This window comes from Myodes glareolus, chromosome 17 (assembly GCF_982192425.1).
Source record: "Myodes glareolus chromosome 17, mMyoGla1.1, whole genome shotgun sequence".
In the NCBI taxonomy this organism is placed as follows: Eukaryota; Metazoa; Chordata; class Mammalia; order Rodentia; family Cricetidae; genus Myodes; species Myodes glareolus.
The window spans coordinates 26613335-26628593 of NC_142042.1; the positions used below are offsets into that span (position 1 = coordinate 26613335).

Below are 15259 nucleotides of genomic sequence, written 5' to 3' on the forward strand. Positions count from 1 at the left end.
CTGTGTAAGATGCCAAAAGCAAGGAAAAGCTAAAACAGCTAACTCTCATTCTCTTTCACACACTCTCAGAATGTTTAGCATTCAGCATTTCACATTTACATTACCAGCCAACGAAATCCTCACAGCAACCCAGTGACACGGGTCCTCTCTCCACTGTAGCTTTATAGAAGGCTAAACCTGAGAAAAGCTACTAAATAATCTCCCCAAGATCTCAGAACTAGGGGTAGAACCTGGCATCTTCCAGCCCTCATTTTTTTCACACACTTAGTCAATCATTCATTCGATCAGTTATTACTGAAGTCTATCTAGTATGTCAAGTAAATAAAGTCTCCACCCTTGGTGAGCTTATATTTAACTGGATAATCAAGCCGATAAAATTGTATTAGACACATCACATTAAAAAGGAAGCAGAATAGGAGAGAAAGGAAAGGACAGGGTGAGGGCTTCTTCCACCAGAATGATGAAGACAGCAGCTCCGATGGAGGGTGTGGGTCTCGCTTACCTGCATGGAAAAGGTCAGATTTCCCTACAGCACCACCTGAAAACTGTCTTTCCTGGTTTATACGCTCTGGGCACCTCTGTCAAAACTCAAGAGACTGTGTGTGGGTTTTAATTCTGGACTCACTCTTCTGCCCTGTGGCTTCTATGTGTGCCTGAGTCCCTCCAGCCTTATAGTATGTTCTGAAGACAAGCAGTGTGCTATCTCCTGATCACTTCTCTCCTGCTAAGACAGCTTTGGTTATCTGAGACTTTCTGAAGTCCTTTACCAACTTTGTGATTGCTTTTTCTAACTCTGTGAGGAAAGGGGTTAGTGGAATTTTTTTATTTTATTTTGTTGTAATTTCAAGCAAGCATATGGTGTACTCAGAGCATATCCACCCTCCCCTAGTATCCCCTCCAGCCCCCCACAACTCCCAACATCCATCTTCATGACATCTTCACACATATGTGCAAATGGTACTTGGTTCTCAAACCTCCACACCTACCCTGCCACCTCACCCCCTCAGTGTGTTCCCAACGTTCCCTTTCTTCCCGCAGCTGCCATGGGCTTTGCTCTGCTGTTGCCTGGAATCACTGCTCTCCCTTAAAATCTCTTCCTTCTCTCTTAGGATCCACTTTCTAGTTTTGTAGGCTATAAACACACACATACAAACAAATGTGCTTACAATTTGGGTGGAAGAGGAAATATGCAGTATTTGTCTGAGACAGGCTTATTTTACTAAGATAATGCTTCAGTTTCATCCATTTTCCTACAAATTTAAGAGTGACATTTTTTCTACATAGCTGAATAAAATCCCTTTGATTATATGGACAACATTTTCTTTATCCATTCATCTGCTGATGAATATCTAGGTTGGTTCCATTTCCTGGCTATTGTGAATAGTGCATCCATACATACAATGCCCAACATCTATGTGGTGTCTTGACTCAGGATCCAAAACTCATACCAAGAACGGTGTGTTGACTAGTTTTGTGTCAATTTAACCCAACCTGGAGTTATTTGAGAAGGGAAAACCTCAACTGAAAAAAATGCCTCCCCTTAATATCAGACTGCAGCCATGTCTGTAGAGCATTTTCGTAAATAGTAGTGGGAGGAGGGGTCAGCCCACAGTGAGTGGTACCAAAGTAGGATGGTGGTTCTGGGTTCTATAAGAAAGCAAGGTGACAAAACAATCCTGTACAATAAAAGAACTTCTGGAGTTCTTCACAATCCCTAACTTCAAACTCTACTACAGAGCTACAGTACTGAAAACAGTCTGGTATTGGCATAAAAACAGACAGGAGGACCAATGAAACCGAACCGAGGACCTGGATATTAATCCACATACCTATGAACACCTAATTTTTGACAAAGAAGCAAAAAATATAAAATGGAAAAAAGAAAGCATATTCAACAAATAGTGCTGGCATAACTGGATATCAACATGTAGAAGAATGAAAATAGATCCGTATCTATCACCAAGCACAAAATTCAAGTCCAAATGGATCAAAGACCTCAACATAAAGATAACCACACTGAACCTCATAGAAGAGAAAGTGGGAAGCACACTTGAACACATTGGCACAGGAGACCACTGCCTAAATATAACCCCAGCAGCAGAGACACTGAGAGAAACAATTAGTAAATGGGACCTCCTGAAACTGAGAAGATTCTATAAAGCAAAGGACACGGTCAACAAGACAAAACAACAGTCTACAGAATGAGAAAAGATCTTTACCAACTCCATATCGGACAGAGGGATGATCTCCAAAATATACAAAGAACTCAAGAAATTGGTCATTGAAAGAACAAATAATCCAATTAAAAAAATGGGGTACAGACCTAAACAGAGAACTCTCAACAGAGAAATCTAAAATAGCTGAAAGACACTTAAGGAAATACTTAATTAACATCCTTAGCCATCAGAGAAATGCAAATCCAAACAATTCTGAGATTCCATCTTACACCTGTAAGAACAGCCAAGATAAAAAACACTGATGACAACTTATGCTGGAGAGGTTGTGGGGTAAAGGGAACATTCCTGCATTGCTGGTGGAAGGGCAAACTGGTACAGACCCTTTGGATATCAGTGTGGGAATTTCTCAGAAAATTAGGAAACAACCTTCCTCAAGACCCAGCAATACCAATTTTGGGTATATACCCAAAGGATGCTCAATCATACCACAAGGACATGTGCTCAACTATGTTCAAAGCAGCATTATTTGTCATAGTCAGAACCTGTAAACAACCTAAATGCTCCTCGACCAAAGAATGGATAAGGAAAATGTGGTACATTTACACAATGGAGTACTATACGGCAGAAAAAAATAATGACATCTTGCAATTTGTAGGCAAATGGATACAGCTAGAAAACATCATATTGAGTGAGGTAACATAGACCCAGAAAGACAAATATCATGTGTTCTCACTCATAAGTGGCTTTCAGACATAAAGCAAAGTCAGCCTACAATTCACAATCCCAGAGAACCTAGACAATAATGAAGACCCTAAGAGAGACATACATGGATCTAATCTACATGGGAAGTAGAAAAAGACAAGATCTCCTGAGTAAACTGAGAGCAGGGGGACCATAGGAGAGGGTTGAAGGTGAGGGGAGAGGCAAGGAGGGGAGCAGAGAAAAATGTATAGCTCAATAAAATCAATATTAAAAAAAAGAAGAAGAAAGCAGGTTAAACAAGCCAGTACGCAGCACTCCCCATGGTTCTGCATCAGTTCCTGCCTCTAAGATCCTGCCTGACTTCCTTCAATGATGGCACAGATACTCTTTCCTCCCCAGGTTACTTTTGGTCATGGCATTTCCTCACAAGTGGGATGGCGGTGCCACGTGTTAGTTCCACTCTCAGAATGCTGAGGAACGTCCATACTGACTTCCACAGTGGCCACGCACATTACCATTCCCTCTTGTGCTGAATAAAGCTCCTCTTTGTTCTGGCTTGTTTTCTTGTTTTGTTATTTGGGTGTGGGGTTTTACTTTGGGTTTCTTCTCTTTGATACAGGGGCTTAGTGAGTGTCCTGAAACTCACTACATAGACCTGATTGGTTTCAAATTTGCAGAGATTTGCCTGCCTCTGCCTCTCAAGTGCTGGGACTAAAGGTGCACACCAGCACCCTGGCTGATGGGCCGCTGGCAAAGGTTATTCTGCAGGTTCTCTTCACCCCAGGGATGTTTCCTTTGCTAAGTAGAATCTTCCTATTTTACATGTATTTATTTGAGTGGGGTGCAGGTTCCAGGGATCAAACTCAGGTCATCAGGCTTGGCACCAAGTTCCTTCAACCAGGAACCATCTGGGCAGCCCACAGAATGTTATTAATATCACCCAGTCTGTCAATTCTTACGATCGTTCCTGTGCCACTGGAGTCAGGAAACGCTTGTGTACTTTATCACAGAATGTTCTGTCTAAGTTCCCTCTAGCAGCTCCGAGGCTCCGGGTCTTCTATGAAGACCTCGAATCCATTCCGAATTTGCTTTTGTGAGGGGTCAGAGAAGGACCTCCATTCATATGGAAACAACTGTCAGAGGTGATCTTTTTCTCTAATGCATATTTCTCAGTTCTGTGCCTGAGTTTATCTCTGGGTCTCCAATTCTCTTCCACGGTTCCACGGATCTGCTCTTGTGTCAGGAGATACACTGTTACTCCGGCTCTGTAATACAACCCTCTTCCACGGCTCCACAGATCTGCTCTGTGTCAGGAGATACACTGTTACACCGGCTCTGGAATACAACCCGAGCTCGGCGCGACACCTCCAGCACAACTCTTTGCTCCGAGGATGACTTCAGTTAGTTCTGGGTCCTCTGTGCTTCCCTGTGCACTTCAGGACTGCTTCCTCCAGTTCTGTGAAGTTCACTGAGATTGTGGTAAGGACTGTACTAATTCCGTACACTGTTTTTATTGATACAGCCATCTTCACAGTACTGCCCAGCCGTGAGGACGGGAGGTATTTCCACCTTCCAGTGTCCTCTTCAATTTCCTTCTGGAGTTTCACTGTTGAGGACTTTCACCACCTTAGTCAGCTTTACTCCTACGGTTGCTTTGTTTTGAGACACTATGGTGAATGGGAATCTCCCCAATTTCTCAGTGAGTTCTTCCTTTAGTTTTTCGAGACAGGGTTCTCTGTGTAGCCCTGGCTGTCCTGGAACTCACTTTGTAGACAGGGTGGCCTCAAACCCAGGGATTGGCCTGCCTCTGCTTCCCGAGGGCTGGGACTAAAGGTGTGTGCCAGCGCGTCCAGCTGCTAGTGCATTACTGATATGTAGAAAAGATGTTGCTGCTTTAATGTTGATTTTGTATGCTGTTACTTTGCTGAAAATACTGACCTGATCTGTGTTTTCTGATGGGGTCTTTGGGGTCTTTTAAGGATTGTGTGGTCTGCAATACGAATAATTTGACTTCTTTCCTATCCCTTTTACTTGCTTTCCTTGGCTTGCTGCTCTAATAAGGTTTCAAGGGAAATGTTGTATAAGACTTGAGAGTGTGGTTACCTTTGTCTCATTCCAGATTTTACAGGAAATGTTCTCATTTTTTCTCCACCTAGTAGAATGTTGGTTACAGGTCTATTATATACTACCTTTATAAACCTCCATTCCTAATCTGAGGTCATTTATAAGGAAGGGATGCTGAGTTCAGTGACTAGAGACAACGGCCTTTTCTGTACTGATTGAACAGGTGGTTTAGGTTCTGAAGTCTCTGTGCTTGTTGCACGTCCTGATTTGTAGAAGGAAGCTATATCTCTAAAGCAAAAACAACCTGGTAATGGTATATGAATGTCTTCATAGAGGCTTTGATTGCATTTGGTAGGAATTTCATTGAGAATTTTTTCATCTGTTTATCAGATAAACTGATCTACAATTTTCTTTCTTGGTTGTGTTGTTATTGATCTTGGATTTAGGGTGACAGGAGCGTGGTGATGCCCTATTTTTTTTTTTTGACGGAACACTTTGTAGAACACTGGTCAGCTCTTTAAAGATTAAGCAGTAACTCCATCTAGACCTAGTCTTTGCTGGGAGGTTTCTTACCACTGCTTTAACCTTAGGCTGTTAAGGAGCTGCTTAGGTTGTTAATATCTTCTTCACTAGCTATCAGAAATACCTATCTGGAGACGAGAGTGGAGAACTGAAATCACCCACTATCAAGACCTATCTGCCTCTTTAAGTCCATTAGCCTTTCTGAGACTGTGAGCCCCAATGCTTGGTGCATACACATTAACAAAAGCTGCTGCGGTTAGTCTAACAATGTGGCAAGCTTAAAATCTAGGCTGCAGAATCCTATATGGTGCCAGGGCAGGCTTGGAGGTCACTTACAGGTACCAACCTGGAAACTGCAGCTGCAGGAACTTAACCAGCGCTGGATTTTACCAGCCTGAGTTCAGGGCTAATCTAAGGCTAAGTCAGGCATTCACTCCCTCTCCTTGTCCCAAGCAGATGGTGTCTCTCTCCAAGCTGTGCTACCTGAATCAGGAGACAGTGGTGTATGGTTTATGCCTTATGGATTTATCTGTTCTCATTTCTGCGCTGTGCCCATATGCTATGATACCTCACCTGGCTTCCATGGCTTTTGAAGGTAATTTGTGTACAATCTTGTTAATATTTTACCATAAAGCAAGCACTTGGAACTCCTGCTATCTTGCTGATGTCCACCAATAACCATATTTCTTATCTTTTTGAGACAGGGGATGTACACCAGGCTGGCTCTGAACTCACTAAATAACCAAGGATGACCCTGAACTCCTTGACACTCCTGCCTCCACCTCCCAAACTCTGAGATGATAGATCTAAGCCACCGCTCCTGGACTTTTTGTTTTTTATGTGTGTATATGTGAATATATCCATGTGTCTATCCCCTGTGTGTGCCGACAACCTAAAGAGACAAGAAGAGGGCTGGAGATTAGATTAGATTCCCTGGATGGAGCTGCAGGCAGCTGTGAAACAGCCATCATGGGTGCTGGGAACCAAACCAGGATCCTCTGGAATAGAACTGAGCTCTCTCAAACAGCCAAGCTATTTCTAAGGAATCAGTGTTTCCTTCCGGGCCGGCTTGGCTCCAGCCGTTTGGCTGTGAGGAAATGCCTGAGGTAGGCTGTCTTCCCACTTTCCCTTTCACCATTCTCTGGCCCAACTGACTTTTACGACTCACTGCCCTGAGGAAATGAAACCTTCAGAGGGCAAAGCCATAACCTGACAGTTCTTTTAAGAGGCACAGTACAAGAGATACACCCTTGTTCCACTAACACCACTGACGCAGGTATCTCCAATCAAATTATACTACACAGATTGAACAATTCAGAAAATCTCTACTGTGGGAAACTGGACCCATTTTGTAAGGAAGCAAAGCTTGGCGGCTGGGCATTTCAAGCCTGAAAGGGTTCCAGACACAGACACTGCTTCTTGGGAAAAGCAAAGAACCTCTCCAGAGTGCGCTCCCACCTTCCTGCACAGAAGGAAGCTAGGTGTCTGCTGGGTATCAATGAAGAGTTTTCTACAAGGTAACCAGCCTCTATTCACCAAACCTGTTCGACTTGATTATTTTGTTTGGGGATGTTTCCAGGTCACTGAGCTCCAAAACAAGAAGAAGCCTGCATCTAATGTGTTTTAGCTTGTTTTGTTCCTATGAAGTATTTCTTGTTTTTTTCTTACTAAATTAAGCTCAGCTGTATACTATAAACTGCTGAAGTTACGAATGAGAGAAAACACAGAGGCTATCTTATCTAATCACTAAAAAGGGTGTACTCTGGTGATTTCTTGCCTGCTACATTGAAAATGAATCAGGCAGAAAAGCGTGGTAAGTGTAATGATCACTTAAAATATGTGGTTAGTACAACCAAGGCACTGACTTTATTTTATTTAACGATAAAGTTGCCCTGCGTGGCTGGTGGCTACCGTACTAGACAACAAAGACCCTTCTAGGCTTTACATTAATAAGCTTCCCATGATGAGAACAAAACAGCAAGACAGACTCAGGAGTTTCAGGCCGCGGTCCCTGCCCAGCTGCCTTGGGCACTGTTGTAAGGCAAAATCTTGTGATAGTGAGGACATGAGGAACAAGATGCTCACCACACAGCAGCTGGGAAGTAACAGACGCGGGCAGGAGTCCAACCGCCCCTTCATGAACGTCCCCAAAGACCAGACTTCCTCCCACTAGAACCTTTTAAAGGTTCTACCACCTACCAACAGCACACAGGCTGGTAACCAGGCTTTACCACACGGGCCTTCGGAGGATATTTACACAAAGCCCATCAGTCAGCACTGAAAGAATGTTCCTTGGTACCATCTGAGCTTTTCCTATCTTCTGGGCACTTCCTGGAGCATCCGCTCCCAGACTTGGAGGGTAAGAGGACCAGTATCTGTCCCAGTCTTAATGGAGGATGAGGTTCTACATGTCCCACCTCAGCCTGAGTCATTCTGGACCATCTTAGTCTTCCCCCAACTGCAGACTGGGCTGCATGCCTTCTACCAAAGGAGAACAGACTGTCAGATGTAAAGGTGGTGAGAGGAGGAATTATCTCAGTCATTTATTTGGCTGTTTGTCTCCTGAGTAGAAGGTAAAATCCACCAGAGCAGAATCCCTTCCGGCATCCCTTCCTCTGCACATCCAGGCATGCATATACAAAGCAGGTGTTAAACATTTGATTAATTAATAAGTAGCCACTAGAATAGTACTCATGTGTCGGGAACCACAGAGCCTTAACTTTTAACTAACTAAACCTCTGGACCCTGACATAAGCATAATTCAACCTGACGGTGATGGTTGTTTAATGACCCTTACTACAGATGAGAATGCTGACGCACAGGGGGTTAAGGAGATGTGCCCATGATCTCGCAGATGGTTAGAGGACAGAATCGCTATCTGAATCCTACCACACACGTCGTGCATTCCCTCAAACAGACTAGGGATTTATAGTCTCACAAGCACCCAGGTTTCTCCACACTCTACCCCTCTGCCCTTCCTGCCACGTAAGAGCTCAGTGACTATGAAGCATCTCTAACGAAATATGTCCACACAGACAGGGTAGCAGTGCCGCATGAAGGGCTCGACAAGCAACTCAACCCAGGAGCAAGTGTATGTAAGAGGCATACACACTTAAGGCAAAATAGCCCAAGGCTCTGAAGAGCCCAGTCCTCGCTAAAGGGTTGTAGACAGCCCAGGCAGGAGGAAATATAAAATCCTAAGGATGTGAGGTGTAAAGAGGAAGTTGTGCTGAGTTACAGAGGTACAGGGAGAGGGAGAAGAAAACAGAAAACCCAGAATGAGACTATCTATGCTTCAGAATCTCATGCTGGGATTTCAGACTTGTCTCTGAACTAGATGGCTGCTTTGGACAACCCAGTCCACCACAGAGCTAACCCAAGCAGGGCATTCAGCTGGACATGATTCTAAGGGTGGGTGACACCTCAGTCTCAAATGAGCGACCGCAAGTGACACATTACAAAGGGCAGATGGAAAGTGACCCCATGCTAGAAAGACTGACTCAGCTAAGACCAATAGATATTCCTTACACTTCAGACTGACCCCGAAGGGGGTTCCTGTGGAAACCAGACTCTTGACTGCTCTTTCCTACACTGTGGGTAGGTGGTGACATCTAACAATGCACTTCCTGGGATCACGGAACTACATTTTCCTATCTCCTACTCGTTGTCTTCCATGAACCCACTTCTTTTACCCATCCCTCGCAGAAGACTAGAATCTACTCCAACGCGTTCATTAACGTCTTTTCTATGTCCTACTCAAGTTAGCCATTAGGTCTTTACTTCCAGCCTAACCTAACTCAACGCCTGTGACAGCGGTGTGCACAGGGCCCAGGGAGCAGGTGCAAAGTGTCTACCCTGAACTAAGATGTGTGATAAATCACTCTTTAGATCCTAGGCACAAAGAAGGCAAAACATCAGCAATTTTACATTGATTACAAACAGCACTGATGTATGTTTATTGAAAAATATATTAAATGAGCTGAGCAGTGGTGGCGCACACCTTTAATCCCAGCACTTGGAAGGCAGAGGCAGGCGGATCTCTGTGAGTTGGAGGCCAGCCTGGTCTATAGGAGCTAGTTCCAAAACAAGCACCAAAGCTACAGAAAAACCTTGTCTCAAATAAAAAAAAAAGAAGAAGAAAGAAAGAAAGAAGGAAAGAAAGAAAAGAAAAGAAAATATATTAAATGAAAATATTTGGGTTATATTTGGCATTCATTTTGTATTTTTATATTTTCCACTTATTTTAACATGGCCTTTAATTTTTGTTGTTGTTACACAGGTGGTTTGATTTCTCTTAGAATTACTCTACAACATATTTCAACTAAGGCTGTCCTTCAAATACAGGCTTAAAATCCCAACTGACAGCCTAATAACTCAGCATCTCAATTTCTACATTAATAAAACGGAGATGCTAAGTGTGCTGAGCCTGAGCTCTGGGGTGGCAGATGTTCACCATCACACTCAATCAGGGTCCTTGTGTTTACATCCCACCCAAGCAAACATCACAAAAACTCAAACGTTAACTTAGAGACAACATGTCAACCATCTCAAATCAAAGCTCCAGGACCTCCTTTGACCATTTCTCTCCTTTCCGTCTCTCGGTCTAGTCTGGTCTTCCCTGGCCTTTCTTTGCTCCTTCCAGCCTGCCGTTCATCCGTTCACACTGGATCAACCAGTGACAAAAACACCTGTGTCAAGCATGCTTCTCGTCTCCTTGATCCTCACTATCATGCAGCCAGTGCCTGCATTTCTCCTGTAAAGCAGTCTTCCTGGATTATCAGTTTTATGTAACGGGAGCAGTAACCGGATACAACTTCTTTACACATGCACCCAGCCATTGAGTTAAGTGTGTTGGAGGACGCTCTCCATTTACAGAGAGAAAAGACAAAAGTTCAGAAAGATAACAATTCTAGCTCCATTCAATCCTATAAAACCATCCTAACTCTGTAGCTAAACATTGACAGGACACGGACCTGTTCCACCCATCGCTATCTCTGTTCCCCAACAAAAACTCCCTGCAGGAGTCAAGCAAGTCTCCACTCAGAGACCTAATGGCTCCCACCCACCTCAGAAATATGAGGTCCTCCATAAACTTATAAAATCACCTGGGGCCAAACTAACATCGCTTCTAATCCTGCAATAAAACTCATATCTTGGGCCACTCACTGTGGTCCATGAAAACCTATCAGGGGATAAATGTCACTTACAATCAGTTGCCCTGGGCAACTGCACTAAGCCCCACGTGGTTTATATATATCCACCCACGTCAGGAATGGATCACTACATATAAAACACACTCATTTAGCAAACAGTGTAATATATATAAATGACTTGGGGCTGGAGAATTGGCTCAGTGCTTAAGAGGACTTGTACTTGCAGAGGATCTGTGCTCAATTCCCAGCACCCACACGTGGCTCACAACCATCTGTAATTCCAGTCTGAGGGGATCCAACACCCCCTTCTGACCTCACTGGACACCAGGCACACACATGGTGCATGTACAGACAGACAGACAAAACGCTCAGATACATAAATAATAACATAAATTTTAAGTAAATAAATGACTTGTAAACAGTGTTACTGAAATCATTTTTAAATACTCCGATTTAATCAACTTACTTCCCTGCCCATAAAATACCTGTTGAAAGGTTTCATTGCCCTTTCAAGTTCATTATCTTCTCTACTCATGAAAATAATCCTGAAAAGGTCACACTGTCACACCCTCAGTCATCCGAGATTCAAAGCAGGGTGACTCTGCTCAAGATTGTCCAGCTTACAAAAGGCAAGGCTGGGACTGGAGCCCATGCCAGAAGTCCGGGTCTCCTTCCAATACCCTCATCTCCCTTTAATCTCCCGTCCCTCTTCGCCTTCTAAGAAGTTAAGGAAAAGAATGAAGGGAGACAGTAAGAATTCTTGATCCCGACAGCAGACAGGGTAAATTAATGACTTCGAAAGAACATTCGCCTGTAACAGCGTTTTTCTTCCCCCATGACTTGCCAAGGGCAAGTGATGATTTGCAAGACTGAATTTAAACCCCGTCATCCTGTTAGCTGTGGAATAAAAAATTCCATCTAAATCTAAAACCAGTGCCCTTTGCAGCCTCCAAAGTTGGACGGTCTCCACCTTCGCGCTTACCATCTTAGCTGCTGCCACCAATGAAGAAAACAACCTTCTGAGGGTACAGTACTTGGCCAATAAGGCCAACTGGCACTCGCTGCTCCATGTTAGAACCCATTAATCTTCCCACACCTAACTGTCACCGGGAATCGAGTCTTTAAAAGTATGTCTGTGTCAGGCATTCCGATTTAAAACAGACACAAAGAACCTCAGTTCCGTGCAGTCCCGATGCATGAATGGCCACATTGTTGGATATGCTCCTAGCACACTGCAACTCAGAGATGCAAAGACGTGGACACCGACCCAAGCCGGCCCAAGCCCACGGGCAGAGCCGAGAAAATGAGGATCGTGCAGAGGCGCCTTACTCCGTCTCTGCAGCAGCCCTCGGCCTCGCCAGCCTGGCCCGGGCTAGCCTCCGCGGGCCGCCGCCGCCGCCCGGGTCCCCGCCCCCGGCTCCCACAGGATGCACTGGCTCCCACAGTCGACCCCGCTCCTCGCGCTCCCGCCCGCGGCCTCCACTCACCCAGTTCTGCGCGTTGTTGCTCAGCTTGACTTTCTTGCACAGACTCCCAGGAATCTCCATGGCCGCGAAGCGCGGATGCCCAGCTGCTGAGCGAGAGCCCCAGAACCGAGCCTGAGCCCAGAGGCTGGGGGCGGAACGGAGCAGGGGAAGGGGCGGGGCCTGCGCGCGGGGCTCCGGGCGCGCGCTGACGTGCGCCCTGGCTAGCGCTCGCCTGGGTCCGAGCTCGGCGTCTCTGCGGCGTGGAGGGCGGAGCGAAGCGGGAGGCGCGGGATCTGAAGCTCAACGTCCAATCACCAGGGGCGACGCTTGAAGCTCCGCCTTGACCCAGAGGAAGGGGCGGGGCCTGAGGGTTAATGTGGGCGGGCGGCGGGTGGCGGGAGGGACACCTCTCTGGGTGCTGGGCACGCGCACTGAGTGAGCTGGAGAGCGGCCTGCCGAGGGGCGTGGGAGATGCTCCGGGCGGAGGCTGTTTTGGGGGAAGAAGCTGACGTGGACTTGTGCTGCTCTCTAGTTTTCTTCCGCTAGCCTATGGCTTCCACACGCTCGATTTCTGCACTTATCAACCCGGCCACCTTCCAAAATGTTTCCCAGCCCAGCAAAAGGAAGAAATAGCTTAGTGACTAGCTCGTTCACATGTTGCTCATCGCTTTAAAATTCTACTCAGTGCATCAATAGTTTCTCATCCACGATTGGAAAGCATTTGTAAGGTGCCTACTCTGCCACTTGGAAACCACCCCACTCCCCGCTTCATATCAGGATGTTTCTATGCAGTGTTTGTCACCACTGGCTAACCGCAGAGGGGCTTCTCTAGTACTTGCTACTCTAGAGTGCTGGCATTCAAGTCCCCTAGTAAGCAAGCGGGAATGATCACCTATAAAGGATGCTTTCAACCTCGTCTATTCCGAGATCAGTTCATAAAAGAATGGAGGCTGGGGGCGAGAGGCCTCTTCCAGGAGTTACAGACCCTCCCTTCCCATTCCCATAACCCTCTGCTCCTGTACCACAATCACACAAACAGAAGTTCGCTCTGCCCCGATAGCCAGCCGCCAGCACACCACACACACACACACACACACACACACACACACACACGGACACACACGGACACATGCACACACCGATCAATATCTAAGGGTTAGTCTCTTGCTAAGCCAGTCAACCCCTATTACCCCACTGACAATATCTCAAATTAGCCCCTCCCCCACATCTAACCATAGTCATCATTACACACACACAAACACACATGCAATATATACTGCCCTCCACTCCCCAGCCACCCTCTCCATTCCCAATACTGAGTCAAACTGGTACCTATAAAATGCAGTTCTATTCTTGTTCCTCCACCACTTAAAATGCCAATGTTTCTCTATAGCTCTATCTGGAGAATTCTTAATGTAAGGGACTGGATGTAGGACTGAACTCCGATACAGCTCTAAATTCAGCCAGTAACAGGAAGAAGACTAACAGAGCATTCCAGAATAAGGACCACAAAGAACAGGGAAATGTGCATGAAACCCAACAGTACGGATTTATGAAAATGTCATAAATAAAGCTATTCTTTTGTATGCATCTAAAAAATATTTTCTTTTTAAAAGAGTCCAAGATTCACGTAAAGAAAAAAAAAGTGCCACCTCTGGCGCCAGCCATTACTTGGAGAGTCTCCACTCCAGCATGAGGGAAGTGGTTCTTAGATACACTCTGAGCCTCAGCCGGGGGGTGCTCATTGATTGTAAGCTGATTCTTAATGTTAAGCTCTGTTGAAACTTTCTCACGTCAAAAAGGACACAATTGGAAGACTAGTGGGACAATCACAAGATGAAGAGACTGTGAAGTGTGTTTAAGTCCCAGTGTTTCTAAACATAATTTAAGAACTGGCTATCCTTGGGAGCTGCTGCGGAACCAGCTTTGTATTTTTATGTACACGAGAGTTTTGCTAGCACGTATGATTATGCACTATATTGGTGCCTGATGTCCACAGAGCCCCAAGGAGAACATCAAATCCCTTGGAACTGGAGTTCCAGACAGTTGTAAGCTGTCATGTGGTTTCTGGGAACCAGACGCAGGCCCTCTGGAAGAGCACTAAGTACTCTTAACTGCTGAGCCATCTCTCCAGTCTGCCAATGGATTTTTAAAACTGGTAAGGGAGAAAGAAAGCATTTGCTCTCCCTTCCCTGTGCTATCCATCTACCAGGTGTCAATCTAAACTCAGAAACTGCAAAAGTAACAAAGGTTGACTTTGGGGTTTCAGAGCTCCAGGTCGGGAGACAGAGTTCTAGTTCTGAGTCCTTGCTCTGAGGGAGGCAGGTGGATGAGTTTAACGCAGGCTACTGGATGCTAAGGAGGAACAGGGGCTATGTGGCTCACGAAAGGTAGACAAAACAATGTCACGACGGGACAAAAGTGTCCATAAAGCAAGAGTCAGATAAATTCTTGATCTGTAAGTTGAACCACTGAGCACGATACAACTGTCAAATTGCGGTGGTCACTACAGGTGTCTTCCCAGGGTGGAGCTGACTGGAACTCATTGGGGCAGTAATTTGAAAATGGTGAGTCCTGCCTCCTAATGGCTTCTCAGAGGTGTGGTTGTTTTAAAAAAGAAAAAAAAAATCTCTCTCTATAGAGCTTTTGTCATGATTTCCCACTTAGCCAAAACAACACCTGAGAGAAAGTTTTCTTTTATGCTAATAAAGCATCCTGACCTGAATTTTTCCCAGTTGTTCCGAAACCCTGGTCATGCCAAGGTTTTCCACTGGCACTGGTGAGAACACAAACTCCTTCCGGGCATTTCTCCTCAGGCCCTTTTAAGGGGTATTCGCCTGACTCACTTAGGTTTGCTGGCCTGCTCTCCCTCAGGTGGACTCTGCAATCTGGATCTCACTCTGAGCATGCTCTCCCCTCCATCCCTGCTGCGCTTCCCCACCTCATGCTCCCAGCTCCCAACCTCCCTGGACAATGGTCTCTGTGGGTAATAAGCTCCGCAAGTATAAAACTTCATTGACTTTCCCATTGCTACAGGAGTTTTAAGGCAAATCCCTTGCCTTAATAATATAATAATAATAGGCCCAGCACGTGAGGATGGGCCCTCTGTCTCACCGGTCACAATACGCCAATTTAAGACATAAGAAATGCTGAGAAGCAAAGGAGATTAAATCAG

At 45.4% G+C, this 15259-nt stretch overlaps 1 protein-coding gene across 1 annotated transcript in view; it reads right to left on the minus strand.

Annotated features, from left to right (window-relative positions):
- Papss1 (3'-phosphoadenosine 5'-phosphosulfate synthase 1) overlaps nt 1-12263 on the minus strand; it is a 66647-nt gene extending 54384 nt beyond the window's left edge. The window contains exon 1 of the mRNA XM_048456740.3: nt 12106-12263. Coding sequence (XP_048312697.2) covers nt 12106-12165 — 60 coding nt within the window. The 5' untranslated portion in view covers nt 12166-12263. The remainder of the gene's footprint in view (nt 1-12105) is intronic.
- Between the last annotated feature and the right edge of the window lie 2996 nt (nt 12264-15259).